Source organism: Dermacentor silvarum, chromosome 1, assembly GCF_013339745.2.
Source record: "Dermacentor silvarum isolate Dsil-2018 chromosome 1, BIME_Dsil_1.4, whole genome shotgun sequence".
In the NCBI taxonomy this organism is placed as follows: domain Eukaryota; kingdom Metazoa; phylum Arthropoda; class Arachnida; order Ixodida; family Ixodidae; genus Dermacentor; species Dermacentor silvarum.
The window spans coordinates 249,009,655-249,025,352 of NC_051154.1; the positions used below are offsets into that span (position 1 = coordinate 249,009,655).

Sequence of the window (15,698 nt, forward strand, 5' to 3'; positions counted from 1 at the left end):
TGACCAAAGCTCCATTTTTGTGGTAGGGCAGATAAGCTAAATAATTCTTAGTGTAGCGAGAAACAAAACTGAATAATGCCATAAGGCTTGACCGTATAAAGCTTAAAGTTGCAAAGAAAGATTGGTTGGTGTTTTCTGAAATAAACTTGCATAGGCTGCATGCATTTCCTAATGCTTCTGTAAAGCACTTGATTAAAAGCATTTGACATGTACTATATTGAAAATCTTGCATACACGAAATTTTTCGCCTTGCAGCACATCACGATATGCCAAACTATTACTACAGTAAAACCTTGTTGATACGTAGTAGATGGGAACGTGGATCAGGTACGCACTAAGCGATGTACTAATTAACCGACAATGGCAGATGAGCGGCTATAGACTTAGTGCCGGGAAAAGAACTACGTCTTAATTCTCACTCACACATGAAGACAAGTTTTATTTGCGAGCAGGCAGCAAAAATCTGTGATTTTCACTTGCCGCCGTGGCAGCCTTGCAACGACGACGGCATTCTCAAACGCAGCAAGGCCTGGAGCCAGTTTCTCCATCAGGCCCCACTTCTCTGTGAATGCCCTCATGACGGTAAACGCACACCCCGCGTCGGAGATAAAAAGGCCATCACGCGCTTTCACGTCATCGACGTGAATGATGTGGAATCACCGGAAGCTATGGGAGCAGGAAACACGTCGTGACCACCATGTTTTGACGTCACTATCGGCGGATATTGCTGTCGGTGAAAACTCTGTGCGCGGCACTTTCACTGTGGTCTACAAGCACATTTCCCCGATTCCACGCTTGTACTGTATGCAGCGAAAAATGAAGTAAATCCTATGCACTAACCGTTTGGCATGTGGTAAGTGACTACAGCTTAAGCGGTCAGCCAATACATTAAGTTCAATGGCGACAAGGTGGGGGATTCATGGTGACTGTATTTAAACTGGAATCGCTTATTAAGTGGGTACGTATTAATGAGGCTTTAGCTTGAATCACCTTGAATTAGCTTAAGTCATCTTAGTAACTAGTACATATGTGCTCTACAAGCTGTTTCTAAATTCTAGAAGCATATTTGATTTACGCATGGTTCATGGCACTGGTGCCTGAAGTCAAATGCAACCCATATGCAGTAGTGACGATGCCCGCACAGCATGCAGCACGTGCTTTTTAATCAAGTATTGCGGCGAAGACCATGTCTGCTTTGTGTAGCTGCTGGGTTACCTGGCACTTGTGGGCACCTTTTAGGTGCAGCAATAGTTTTCCAGTTAGTGTTTTGTGTACCTTCTAAATATTAACACAGTAGTGCACTACGAACGATCCCTCGCCAAGCCTGCCAGAAAATAATAAAAAATTCAAGGCATACTGAAACATAGACCACCATGTAGCACTGACAATGAAATTACAAAGTTTGAATGTTTCCATGGTTCTTACTTAGGTGATTGAGCAACAACACTGATGGGTTACTTTCCAACAAGTTTTTATTTAAAACCAAATTTTTTGTTCTTACCCTAATAAGCAGAGAGTGAAGTGTAAAAAAAAAAAAAAAAACTGTCATACAGGACTTCCTGACACCGAAGCATGTAAGAAATGGAAGTGATGACAATTAACAGGGATGAAAGTGTGAGAAGTGGCAGAAGTATGAAATCCATCAGTAAAGATTTACTCTGGCCCATTTCCAAAGGATTGAGGCATTACTGGTACAGCCATTATACTTTCTCTTCACACCGTATTTATTTGAATACAAGTTTTCAATGGACAAAGGCTAACCCATTACCTATACTCCGTTTCATACATCAGGTGCATTGCTATAGAAGCTAGAGAGACTTTTTGCAATGGCTGCATTTGCACTTAGAAATAGTTCGGTGTTTTCTGACTGCAATTGTATGAAACTGTTTTTTATATAGGCTCAGTATTGAATGAAAGAAGTTTAATTCCTTTGAAACAAACAAACTGTGGTATATGGCTGCTAATTAGGGGTGAGCAAATATAAAAATTTGCGAATATGAATCGAATACTTGGCTTTGAATATTGAATAATGATATGCACATGCATTTATTAGCAAGTTGATTAATTTGTTATGTTGGAACATTGCAATTACATTGTCAATGTTAAAAAACTAGACTAGTAAGCCGTTATTCTAAAACATTGTGTTTTGGGCTATGTTAACTTGAAAAATTTAGTAATTCCCACTAGCTGTCCTCACCAGCCGGTGCCTTATTATACTGCATCAAATGGCCGTAAACTCGGAGGCATTTTACACTGTGCCAGTCGTCACTAATCGCACTTGCTGTCAAGCAATAAGCTCAGAATTGGGCGTGGTGCTGAAAAAAGAAAGAAAAAAATAAAAATAAAATGTGCACCCTCGCTGTGCCCCTTGTTACTGAGGCTGGCTGTCCTGCAAAGTTTAGACGTTTCGCGGCTAAGCATGCTTTACAAGCAAGATTCCGCGAGCAGCACGACATCGCCACAAAATTCAGCACATCACCACCCCAATATTCTGAGATTAGATAAAAACAATGCTAAGAACCGTGCTTGCTCCCGCACTGCCAGCAATATATTCAATTGATTGCAATATTTGTCCCCAACCGAATATTCGAACATTTTCGAATAGCTGTTTTTCGTATCGAATACGATTATTAAAAATGTAATATTCAATAATATTCTAACTTTTCGAATATTCGCACACCCCTACTGCTAATATATTGTTTTAGATGTATTTGCTTTTTGTTGCTTTCCCTTTCTGGTTTTTCTTTAGCAGCCTGTCGTGGTAGCCTCATGCGAACATTGCTGGTGCGCAGCAACGTGCAGAATGGCAGATAGCTGCATCTTCTTCACAGTGTTGCGTGTAATCTCACAAACTGACTTGATGCTCAAAAGACTGAAGGAAATTTACACCAAATTTTCAATTAGTTTTTTTCAAAAAAGAAGAAAGATATTGCCCAGGCTAGGTGTCGAATGCAGGTCGTTTTGATTCAGAGCTGAATCTCTAAACCACCTGACCATGGAAGGAGCAGAGCGACACATTTTGTTGACCAAACTTGTTGTGTAGCTTCCACAGCGTTGCACGCTACGTATGAAACGGAGTGTAGGTTAGAAGCTATATGAAGAGAAAATGAAGTAGTTTTGACCTGGTGCTAATTAAACTACTAAAGTCAAACCTTGACATGAAAAAGTTGTGCTGGCAGCGAAAACTTTATTTAGTTGTGGTCAATTTGCCACGGCAATAAAAAATTACTTCATGGGTTTTTAGAACAGTCCTCGTGGATGGATGCATTTATGCCCAAAAGCAGGCGAGAAAATTGTGCAATGATTGTGCAATAATTGTGCAAAAACTAGTGTAGCTCCGGAATCTTCGCCCATGAGTCTGGGAGCTGCCAGAGAAGCATTCGTTTTTTGTGAATGCCTAGGAAAACTGCCTATAAGAGAAATGACAATTTTTTTATATAGCAAAACTTCCTACATTAACATTTGTTATACTGAGGTTCAACTGTTCTAATTGCTAAGACTGTTTAGAATTCCCAACAATAAATTAGTTTCAGGCTTCATGCTGTCTAATTAACCCGGCAAGTAAGTACTCCTGGTTTTGTCTTTTTGCAGGCCACCCAGTACTCTTGCAGAATGGAGACAGCAAACACGAAAGCAATGAGCTAACTTAGGCATGTGCAAGTGTATACATAAAATTATGTCATAGCTCATTCCTTCACTACACTGTATTTTTCGAGAATGTAAACAAAAGCTGTACTAGGTATCGGTTACTATGTTTCACTTTCATCTACATCTTCATTTTTGAAATTTGACGTAAGGTTTATCAGCTATTCCCTTGTGCTGATCTGGATGTTGCACAAATAATATTTGATTTTGAAGTCTTGTCTTCAGAGGTCGTCGAAACGGATGTGTAGATTTTTCTTCTCCATCATCTTTTGGGCCTTTGCCATGACCTGCAGAAAAGAAATGCAGGAAAAGGCTTCAGCACAAAGCCCTTTTATTTCTGCCATAAAGCCCTTGCATGACTCGCAGGCAATAAGGAAAGTGGGTGGCTACACTGTAATCGGACACTTTTCCTACTGAAAAAAATCACCGCTGGCGCATTGACCATAGACCAGTTGGTGTTCCAGTACCAAGAACTAACCTGTATTCTGAATCATTTATTCCCGGTATACTAGCAGAGACTGGAATCACCTTCCTGCCTCTATCGTCTCCATCATCATCATCTTCAGTCTATATTTATGTCCAATGCAGGATGAAGGCCTCTCCCTGTGATCTCCAATTGTCCCTGTCTTGCGCTAGCTGATTAAAACTTGCGCCTGCAAATTTCCTAATTTCATCACCCCACCAAGTTTTCTGCCGTCCTAGACTGCGCTTCCCTTCTCTTGGTATCCATTCTGTAACTGTAATGGTCCACCGGTTATCCATCCTACACATTACATGGCCTGCCCAGCTCCATTTTTTCCTCTTGATGTCAACTAGAATATTGGCTATCCCGTTTGCTCTCTGATCCACACTGCTCTCTTCCCGTCTCTTAACGTTAGGCCTAACCTTTTTCGTTGCATCGCTCTGTGCAGTCCTTAACTTGTTTTCGAGCTTCGAAGAATTGTTAACCTCCAAGTTTCTGCCCCATGTTAGCAGTACGGCCTGAGATCGCACTCACAGGCAAGATTGACAGCCGCAGAAGCAGTGTTTGGGTCTGTGGGTCACTAGCCGATACCTACCATAAGTGCCTATTAAAGGGCCCCTCACTAGGGGCCCCATAGCAAATTTTAGTTTACGCTGGAAGTTATTGCCCTCTAGGGATCGTTCTACCGCAATCATTTTAAAAATTTGTGGTACTATTCAGGTGGAAAAAAATATTTCCCTTCCACGTACTTTCCTCCACCTTGCGGGCTTCCGCAGAACTGATTTGCCATATTCAGTGTCCCCAGTGCTTCGAGTTATCAATTAATTCACCCTTGCTTTGCGAACTGCTAGCCTACTAGTTAGCTCAGATGGTAGAGCGACCGCCCCGGAAAGGCGCTGGTCCCGGGTTCAAATCCCAGATCAGGATGAAGCTTTCTTCAACTGCGTGGGTTTCTTTCTGAGTAACCCATATGGGTTTCCTTTGTATCTTTGTGCTACAATTCAGGTGGATGACAATTTTTCCCTTCCGAGTTAACGGCGTTTAGTGTATGTACAAGAATACACACCAACAATTTGATCTATCAACTCATACCGCTGTCACAGGGACAAATTTAGTGCAACTTTAGGCGAGTGTACTTTGCCTCACTGAGTGTCGAATCAGCACTGTGCTGCAACATGGGAAATGAAAGTGCCATTAAGAATTGATGGTAATGACAATGGGTTATCCAGCTCTGTGATGGAGCCAAAAGGAGAGATGGATCAAATTTTGGTTATTGACGGTTCCATAAAGCTCAACGTTCCACTGTGTTAATTTCATGGCATTAATTTCATTTCATTCCGCTGCGTGCTGCCCGTTTTCCAGGTTTTCGTGCGAGTAAATGGGTCTGCGTTCTCTCTTTCCTGTTGTCCTTTGATCTATTGTTATACATCAAACCTGTAGTAGCATGCCAAACCTTTTTCTCAGCTAACCTACCCGCCCATCATAAAAATTTATCTCACCAGTGGGCACATATATCACTTTTGGTTGAAATTAGCTTCCTGGTGATACATTCTTGGAATACACAAATTATGCGCACAGTGGGTGGGCTATGCGGTGTGAATAAAGTACGATGGCAGTGTGTGTTCAAGAGACTAATGCCCTAGGCTAGCGGTCTGGCATAGCGCAGCTCCAACACTCTGAGCAGTTGAGCACACAGGACCTAAGTGCAAAATATTGTATCTTTTCTGTATCTTTTTATTCATTACTGTATGTTAGTAACATCGCATCTTTTTACACAAGGAACAATGTTGTGCCCCCAATTCAGTGCACAATGTGCACGATACTATGCTATTGCTCATCTCAGATTGTGACACCACACCATGTCCAGAACATTTAAAACATGCATCATCCGACAATCAGCTCTGACAGACTTGTGATAGCCTCGCAGATTACATAAAAGCACAATGTACAATGTTTAAATTATTTTTGTTCCTCTTTAGATTTGTCAAATTACCTCTTCCATATTGTATCACTGTTGTCATGACCAACAGTGGCTGTCGTGACTGTTCTATTGGTGCAATGATTGAAAACGTTTGTCTCTATCAGGCCATCGTGCTTGGACAGAGTGCCTTATACATGTTGAGTGTCTGATCCTCACTTATAGTTCATACATTCACAAGCTCACCTTCTCAACACCTCGTTTCTTCTGCCTGGTCTTCTGGTTGCGGCGTGTCTCCCGGTCGATGTTTATCTTTTCCCAGTAAGACTTCTCCTCATCTCCTGTAAGCAAATCAAGCTATGATTACATCCCTGGCTAAAGGAAATATCCGTGACCCCACAAAATATTTGTTTCAACTACCAGTATTCAAGCAACGTGTTGGCAGACCGGACACCCACTGTAGAAATTAAGACCATCATCCTGTGGCTCCAGGGGAATTTGCTCAAAGAAGGAAATAAAGCTACTACAACGCAGCAACAATTTGATGCCACAAATACAAAGTCACGCCGAACAATGATGTGGCAGTAAGCATTCTTTATGCTAAATTATATTTAGTGAAAGTGTGACAGTCTTGCAAGGAATTATGGATGATGACTTGCCAATGGTACCATGCGTCAGGAAATGCTCAACATTTGCCAGACAGCAGATAAATTTTCAATAGGAGTTGATTCATTGTTTTTTTTCTTCTTCTTTCTGGGGTTTTACGTGCCAAAACCAGTTCTGATTATGAGGCACACCGTAGTGGAGGGCTCCTGATTAATTTTGACCACCTGGGGTTCTTTAACGTGCACTACTACGCAAGCACACGGGCGTTTTTATCATAAATGAGTAGTGTAGCTAAATTGTGCCAAACCTTACAAAATCCACATGTGTGGTACAAGAATACAACCAAGTTAGTATTGTTCACTGTCATCTTGAGCAACTCAAAGCATTTTTTACTATGAGCTTAAAGGGACACTAAAGAGAAACCGGAAGTTGAGCCTAAATGGTAGATTATCCTTTCACGATCACAGCCATACATTCTTACTGCAAACAGATGTTTAATAAGTGAGAAAATAGCGAAAAACTGAAGGATAGGTGCTGACGCCCCTTTGAATTTCCCGCACTACACGTTCGTGACGTCGGAGATTACAAATGCAGGCCGGTCGCGATTGGTCGAGAGCAATTTATCGCTGTTAATAAAACACAAAATGAAATACACCTTAAACGTACATAAACAGCATTTGCCAACTTTTTAAACCGTTTCAAGCGAGGAAGTACAAGTTTAGCACAAAATTAAATAAGAAAAAATGGCATGGCATACATGCGGCCGTGATAGTTTCGTAGTTTCGTTTTTGGTCAATGCATTGTCGCGCGGCTCTAAAAACGTTGGCTTCGCGGGAAACAGCCAGAAAATGCCTCCTGTGTGTAGTGTTGAGGGATGTATAAATGGCCCAAGGCGCTTGCTCAGGGGCAGCGGCAGTGTTGACTCGATTGTGTCCTTTCATGTGGTGTCGCGCGGAGAGCCCCGGCTACCCGGTGTTCGCAATGGCTCAGTGCTCTGCCGATGATAAAACGGCAAAAGAGCCAGAGAAACCGATGGTGTCTCTCTGCATTTCTCGCCCTCGGATTATGTGTATAATCTTGCCCTCGGAAAGTATCTTGGCGTGCCCCAGAGGCCAGTCCTTTCTCGAGCAGCTGTTCCCTCAATGCGGCCTTCATCAAACCCCCTACCGGTGCCCCTGCAGCAGCAAACTGGCGGCTCGGTGAGTGCTGAATGTCATTAAATAAAGCCACGAAATAACCATACCGAGTACGTGCGCAACTTTCTACGCTTGTTCTGTCGGGAACATCGTCGCCTGGCGGACCGGATGCTTCGCCTTCCGTCGACGAAAACGAAGCTCTGTTTTCCGCAAGCGCGGCCGGCGGCTCACCGCCATCGCACGCGGAAACACCTACCGCTCGAGCACGGAGGATCATTTCGCGCTCCGTTTCACTGAATATCGCTGAAATGCAGTCCTGCTTCCCTGGCGAGCTCTTCGTTGCAAGGTTCAGCGGCAGCAACGGTATCCATCGCGGCGAACGCAAATGCAGCGACCATGCATGCAGCCATGATGCATCCAGCGCCTCGGTCGTTTACGCAAGCGGTGACGTATCATGGCGCATTCTGATTCGCTGAGAGCAATGAAATCTGTGACGACACTGCTTCAGTGCCAAATCTGGTGTGAGAGAAATTGAGGAAGAGATATTTGGTCTTTGTTTACAAATTTCTCCGCTAATAATTCATATTTTTGCAACCAACAAAAACTGCATGCATTCCTGAAGGTCCCTCTTTTATTCCAGCTGAACTTCCTGTTTCTCTTTAGTGTCCCTTTAAGTCATTAATCACAATTAAATGGCCAGCTTTTAAAGCATTGCTTTAAATGCAAAATTTTTAACAGGGATGCTGCAGAGCCTATTGAGAAATATCCAAATCTCTTTTCATGAAGATAGCCACTGTGGTTTTAGTTTTTCCAGGCTGCAAAAAAAGTGGAAGAGATTTGAAAATGTACCACGTGACTAGGCATTTCTGCGAAGAAAACATTATTGCCCTCAAACATGCTACCAATGAATGATCCATGTTGCACACAGACTGAACGCATGAACAGGCTGCAAGCAAAAATGAGAGGCAATGGCCACATGGCCGCACCCGTCACCTCCACTGCAACACCATTTAACGCTGAAACCTCCTCACCCTTTTCCATAATCTGTCAACAGCAAAAACGCTGACACCGCTTCAAAAATTGCCATACGCTACTTATCATACAGTCGAACCAACTAATAACAGCATTCAAGTGCGACGAAAATTCCATTGTTAGAATCGAGTTACACGGGGGAAAAACAACAACAAAAACAAACAAAAAAAACAGGGAGGACAGAGATCAAAACATTTTAATTAGACAGAATGAAGTACAGTTAAACTTTGATATAACGAACATCAATATAACAAAATTCTCTATATAACAAAGTATCTAAGTTCTTATAAACTTATTGTCCTAGAACACTGTGTATTTAGAACTTCAATATAATGAACTGTGTTTATACATGATTTTAATATAACGAAATTTCACTGCTGCCACGAAGGAATACCAAGATAATAAATGGCAACTGCTGTGAGCGCAGATGGTCAAATGGTTGAATTACATGCAGCTACTTGCGAACGCACCTCTAAAATCGTGCGCTGTGTGACCAAGAGCGACCAGCAGCGCCATGTTCTGTATAAAGACCAAGTGCAATAAGATCCTATTGTGCCCCGCGCGCTTTATGCTTTGGGCGCAAGAAAAAGCGTGCGAGGGTGAGCCGAGAAGGATGGTGGCTTAATGAGCGCCATTTTCCGTGTGAGCAAGGAGAAGGGGGAGAGGAAGTGCGCATTTTCTTTTCTAGTGCACCCGACTGCGCATGGCTGTCAGTGCTGCTGGACGTATACGCAGCTTATGCGCCGTTTTAGAGGTATTCTGCCGTGTGTGCAAAGAGTGGGCGTGCTGAGATGGCGTGACATCATGTGCATTGTCTTCCCGTACGCTTACTACAGGAGGTTGCGCAATCTCGAGTTTTGGAGATGTGTTGAAGCAAGAGGCAGACGAAGCATTCGCTCCCCACTGCTGGTGCTTTTCATAATAGTGTCGTCCCACTGCAGCCGACACTATCAGCTGCGAGGAAGAATGGACGCGCGTGGCTGGCTTTGCTTAGTACCACCGATGTGAAGATATCGTCAACACGGAGTGAAACCTTATCTTTTGTTGCCAACTCTCAAATCAACAAAATGATTGTTTTTCTCATTCAAATTTGCTTTTTCCAGTTGCTCAATAATTCAAAAAATGTTGCGACCCCTTCTGTGTAAGAAAAATCCATCAGCGACTGTACTTACTTGCATAAAAGGTCAAAGTTTAATATAAAGAAGCAAATTACCAATTTTACCAACTTTGTTATAATCGAGGTATAACTGTACATTCGAATGCACTTATAACCGGTTACCAGTTTTAACAATACTTGGATGTAACAATGAGCAGCCGTGGCACCAAGAACTTCTGTGTGTGTTCTGTGGTAAAATAAACCTTTTACTATATTCTGATACAGTATAGACCACTTACAACGTAACCGCTTATACTGCAGGACCGGATATAGTGCGGTCTTTTCAGACTCCCGTTAATTTTCCTATAGCACTCCATGTATACACGTATCGCTTATAGTGCAGTTGCGGGAAACTAAATACCGGTTACAGTGCAGCTGCCTGGGAATACGGAAGTCAGCGGAGATGGCGAACACTCCCCTCAAACGGGCGGCCGAAGGAGTGCTCGAGGAAGAAAAGATACGAAGTGGAGGAGAAGGGCACGTGGTGCGAACGAACAGCCAGTGAGGCTGAAACCAGAATCTTGAGTGCGAGTCCTGAAATATCACGGCGCGCATAGCGAGCGAGGGCCACGAAACTGCCAACACCGGCCAACGCTCGCTTCACGATAATGGTAGTAAACAAAACTTCAGGGAGCGGGCGGCGCTGGCACAGCACGGCGAAGGGTGCACGCGGAGACCGTGGAATGTGAGGGAGGAGGGCGGCAAGGAAGCGGATTTCGCGTCGGCAACTCCGCCGCTTTGATGGCTCCCCTCGCCCTCCCTCGTAGCTCCCTCACTTTCGACTGTCACCGTGTGCGCCCGCCGCCGTGCAGGCGCCGCCGCTCCAGCCGGCCCGGTGCCAGCTCCCCGAAGTTTCGTTTTCTGCCGTTATAGGGAAGCGGGCGTTTGCCGGCGTGGATAGTTTTGTTGGCCGGCCTGGGACAGCGCCGCTGCTTCCCTTTGCGCCGTAGCCGCACCGTGCAAGGTCAACACGTGACTAGAAAGTAGAGGAAGCATAAAGGAGAAATAAGGGTTCACTGGCATTTTCTACGCGTGGCTACGGTAGCGTGGCTGAGACGTCGGCGCGTACACGCATGTTCCGGCGCAACGCAGAATCGGCGACCTTGCCAATTGAGAGAGGGTGAAATTTCCCGTCGCATTTTTTTTTTCTTTTTTTCTTTTTGGTCGCGCGCGACATTGAGGGGTCTCTCCTAAGCTTTTACTCTATGGCGGTGCCAGAGCAATGCCGGTCGGAGGCGCCGCCGCGTGATTTGGTTCGAATTAACGAGATTAGACTGTAAATTGAATGCAAACGTTCTAGCCGCATTCCTCGACTGTCGCACACGCGTGGCAACTCGGTGCACATGTTTTGCATATGTGCGGGCCTTGAAAATTGTTGCTTTGGTTATAGTGTGGTACCGCTTATAGTGCGGATATTCGCGACTCCGGCGACTTACGTTATAAGCGGTCTACACTGTATATTGTTAAAACCAGTATTGTTATAAGAGGGTTCGACTGTTTGCACTGTGGGCACCTCCTCCAAGTCTATGCCGGCTATTCCAGATTCTACTTGCCTCCAGTCATCATCATCAGCCTATATTTACGTCCACTACAGGACGAAGGCCTCTCCCTGTGATCTCCAATTAATTACCCCTGTCTTGCGCTAGCTGATTCCAGCTTGCGCCTGCAAATTTCCTAATTTCATCACCCCACCAAGTTTTCTGCCATCCTCGACTGCACTTCCCTTCTCTTGGTATCCATTCTGTAACTCTAATGGTCCACCGGTTATCCATCCTACACATTACATGGCCTGCCCAGCTCCATTTTTCTCTCTTGATGTCAACTAGAATATTGGCTATCCCGTTTGCTCTCTGATCCATACTGCTATCTGCCTGTCTCTTAACGTTAGGCGTAACATTTTTCGTTCCATCGCTCTTTGTGCAGTCCTTAACTTGTTTTCGAGCTTCTAAGAATTGTTAACCTCCAAGTTTCTGCCCCATATGTTAGCCCCGGTAGAATGGAATGATTGTACACTGTTCTTTTCAATGACAGTGGTAAGCTCCCAGTTATGATTTGTTAATGCCTGCCGTATGTACTCCAACTGAATTTTATTCTGTAAATTTCTTTCTCATGATCAGGGTCCCCTGTGAGTAATTTACCTAGATAAACATACTCCTTTGCAGACTCTAGAGGCTGACTGGTGGTCCTGAATTCTTGTTCCCTTGCCAGTAATTAGACTCCAGTAATTATACCTAAATAGGGGATTCAAGACATAATGATAATTTTCAATGTCCTAAATTTATAGTAGTGGCATACATCATAAATTGTGCGATAATTAATAAGTTACAGAATTAACTAAATTTCACTAGTTAGCCTCTTGATTACTAACAAGTGCACATGTTGCAATTGCAAAAATGAAGCTGGTCAGCGTTCAAGGTACATCTGCTTAGTAGGAACCCCGAGTCTAGCACCAGCTTTGAAATAACAGACAGCAAACTTACAGTAAAGTCCCTAGATTTTCCTGCTCTTTTTTAAGTAGTGACATCTACTCCGCTGGCCGCCATTATCTTCCTAGATAGCATATCCGACTGTAACGGCCGCTGCTATATACACTGCTCGCAGCAGCGTGCAAGTGATTGCGGGGGAACAGCATTAGGAAGAACATGGCTGCCGGAATGAGCGCCGCCCAATGAGATTCGTCGGCGGTGCTTCAAAGCTTGTCGTTACTTAAAGAAAGCAAAAAATATCTAGGGTATTTAACTTGCAGCGAAAAGGATGGGCATTCCATTTATAATTGTCTTCCATTAGCTCTGTGAGCCACGAATTACAGTTGCTATTTTTGGGACAGAGGTCTCGAAATTGCTGCTACAATGACGATTCTTGCCAAGTAGGCATACCTTAAAGGGATACGGACACAAAAGTTGGCGGGTGGATTTTTGCGTCGGAACAAAAGTTCAACTGTTGAAAATGACGAATACAACAAGCTGCTTTGAAAAAAAGAAAGAGAAACATCTTTTTTTTTTTGCGATTTTCTGTTGCACCTTGCCTCCACGTGGCCGCCGGCAGAAGCTGAAATTTGACGTCATGACACCCAACCGCGCGCGGCCAAGGTCGGCCCCAGCCGTTGCAGTGTTTTCGGGGGTGTCGGTCCCTTGCAGCGTTTAACACCTTTCGGCGATCTTCGCACGTCGTCCGTCTGAAACATTATCCCCGTCGGCGCTCCACGCAGGTGGTGCGTCTTACGTGCGCCTTCCCGCGGTCGTTGCTCGTTATTGACGTGTTCGTCGCGACGGAAGGAAAGACATTGCTGTTATAACAGCATCGTCGGTCATGACACGCATCGCACACGTTTCCCAGAGACGAGAAGGTGCGTAAACATTGGATAGCTGCCTGTCAGCCATCACGCCCAGCCTGGAGACCTCTTAAAAATGACTTCATTTGTGTGGACCACTTAGTCGACGATGATTATGTGACCAACCCGGCTGTGCTGAAAAGCCTCGGCATGCTGCTCAAAAGGCAACGCCTAAAGCCTGACACCATTCCATCGGTCTTCTCACGAAAACGCAAGGCAGAAATGATCAGCGGCGCATTTGAAAAGAGGAGGTGAAAAGATGTTGGTACTGTTTTCGTTCACTTGCAGCCTTTTTGAGCAGTGTGAGGGCGAGGCTGGGGCGAGATGCCCGAGGCTGGGCACGAATGCAGTAATGTCTTTAAAATTGTTGGCAAAGCACAGTAAAACAATACAAGGCTAGCGAGCACGCCTCACGAGATCAGTCCTACATGGCAGTGGGGTATACACACACAAAGCTCTGCTTCTCCACAGACTCAAAGCAGGAAAAACTAGGGAGAACGCCAGACAGGTGCTGCCATCTGTCGGGCGGCCGGCGAAGTGGACGTGAGAGTCTCGGAGGTACTGATACCTGACAGCAGTTGCTCACGCCAACAGCATAGACTACTAATCAGTCATCCACGCAGTGCTGAAGTACCCCGCAGCTGCCTCACATGCATGCGCTCTTGAAAAAGCAAGTTTACAGAGGAAATTAAAAACAATTCTTGCACAAGTATCTGTTGCAGAGCGAAATCTTCGCGCTATGGTTTGCGAAAACCTGACCGGCACTTCCACGGCCGTCTGCTCTTCTTCGTCGCTTGACGCGGAAGGCTCGTAACCGTAAGCGGTAATATTTCTTGCCAAGTTGGAATGGTCCTCGTCTTCAGACGTGTACTCATCACTGGTAGAGGCAACAGAACTTGAATCGATGCTTACGATGGCGGCGTCGGCACGCTTTGAATGACCGCGGCCAGCGGCTGGCTATCCGACGAGGATGTCGTGACGTCACCCCTTCCAACTCTCGTGGTTCGGGCAGCGAGGCGTACGCTCACAAAAACGCCAAAAATAAAGCCATCTGCTCAAAAATGAGCTCAGTGACTACTTATTTTCGGTGTAATCACACACTGAGGATTCATTTTCAGCACTATCGTAAAATTTTCAGATTTTGTGTCCGTAGCACTGACTGCCTTCAATTCTTTAAATGCCACATGGGCACTAAAATTAATGATTAAAAAGTCAGTTGAAACTTTCTTAAATAAAGTGTGCACTTGCGATTACTGCACATGTTGTGGTGTCCGCCACTGCGACAAATTTTGCCCAGCAAACATTATTACTTATCCCAAATCCCTTATTTATTAATTCTAGAGTCGTAGCTGAAACACACTATATATTGTAAAAGCATCCCCGTGTGATGGTAATTGGTGGTTTTGTAAAACGACTTGAATTGTGAGCATTGGTTGTAGGCACTGGTGAGTAATACCTGCAATGAAAGTCATCATGGAATTTGCAGATTCCATCCACAGCAGTTCATTCATAACTGACAACATGCACACTCATATAAATAAAGAAAAAAAGAAAATGCGGAAAGAAGAGGAGGAAGATGGTGCTAGCTACAGGCAGATCTAGCCTTGCAAAGGCATGCTGGAAATTGCTGCACCTGAGCATCTCATTTTAGCTTTTGTGAGGTAACATGCCACAGTTACATGTAGTGCAAGCATGTCACTTATCAACGTTGTTGAGGGGGGGGGGGGGGTAAACAAGGTGGAGAGACCGAGCAAAGGTACGATGCCTTCACTCCACTAAGTTGTCTTACACTAAAAAAAAAAAAAAAAAAAAAAAAAATTATGGATTTGTACGTGCTAAAACCACAATCTGATTATGAGGCACGCCGTAGTGGGGGACCCTCCGGGATAATTTACACTAAATAAAGCAATTGGTGGCTATTAAATATGACAGTCAAAAGGAGTACAAAACTCTCAATACTGCACCAGCAAGCAGGGAGAGGGCACCACAGAAAGACCCCTTCTGGTTCTCGATGAACTGGTAGGCTCCTTCAGGATCAGCACAACGCACGTACGCGACACTGTCCCCCTCCATAACATCCACGTATGCCACATTGGCCAGCTGCCGGATCTTGTTCTGCATACACACACACACAACCAACTGCATTACACACAATACTCCTCTTAGTGCACAGCCTTAACTGTCACTTTTGTAAAGGAAGCATCGAAGCCTGGACTTCATCTTGTTAGTACAATGTTTGTGCTGGACGGCAAAACAACACGGCAAAAAGCAGCATAAGTTCAAGGCCCTAACAACAAGAGATCCATGTATTGTTGCAGAGAATTGTGAAAAACAGTCTTTAAAACAACTTTTAAGTACTCCCTTTGAAAAGTGCCAAGGGGCTCATGCTATGATAATTAACAACCTTGTTT

At 44.4% G+C, this 15,698-nt stretch overlaps 1 protein-coding gene across 1 annotated transcript; it reads right to left on the minus strand.

The window, feature by feature from the left end:
* Positions 1–3,742: 3,742 nt before the first annotated feature.
* Positions 3,743–15,423, minus strand: LOC119438758 (la-related protein 7-like). The gene is made up of 3 exons (XM_037704800.2): positions 15,252–15,423; positions 6,273–6,367; positions 3,743–3,932 (listed from the first exon to the last, which is right to left on the minus strand). Exons 1-3 carry the CDS (start codon positions 15,406–15,408, stop codon positions 3,867–3,869), a joined length of 318 nt encoding a protein of 105 aa, XP_037560728.2. The 5' UTR covers positions 15,409–15,423; the 3' UTR covers positions 3,743–3,866.
* Between the last annotated feature and the right edge of the window lie 275 nt (positions 15,424–15,698).

Coding starts and splice junctions, on each gene's coding strand:
- LOC119438758 (XM_037704800.2), bottom strand. CDS start 15,408: ATGCAGAACAAGATCCGGCAGCTGGCCAATGTGGCATACGTGGATGTT. Junction 6,368..15,251: donor TGCCCTCTCCCTGCTTGCTG/GTGCAGTATTGA, acceptor ATTTGCTTACAG/GAGATGAGGAGAAGTCTTAC. Junction 3,933..6,272: donor AGAAACGAGGTGTTGAGAAG/GTGAGCTTGTGA, acceptor TCTTTTCTGCAG/GTCATGGCAAAGGCCCAAAA.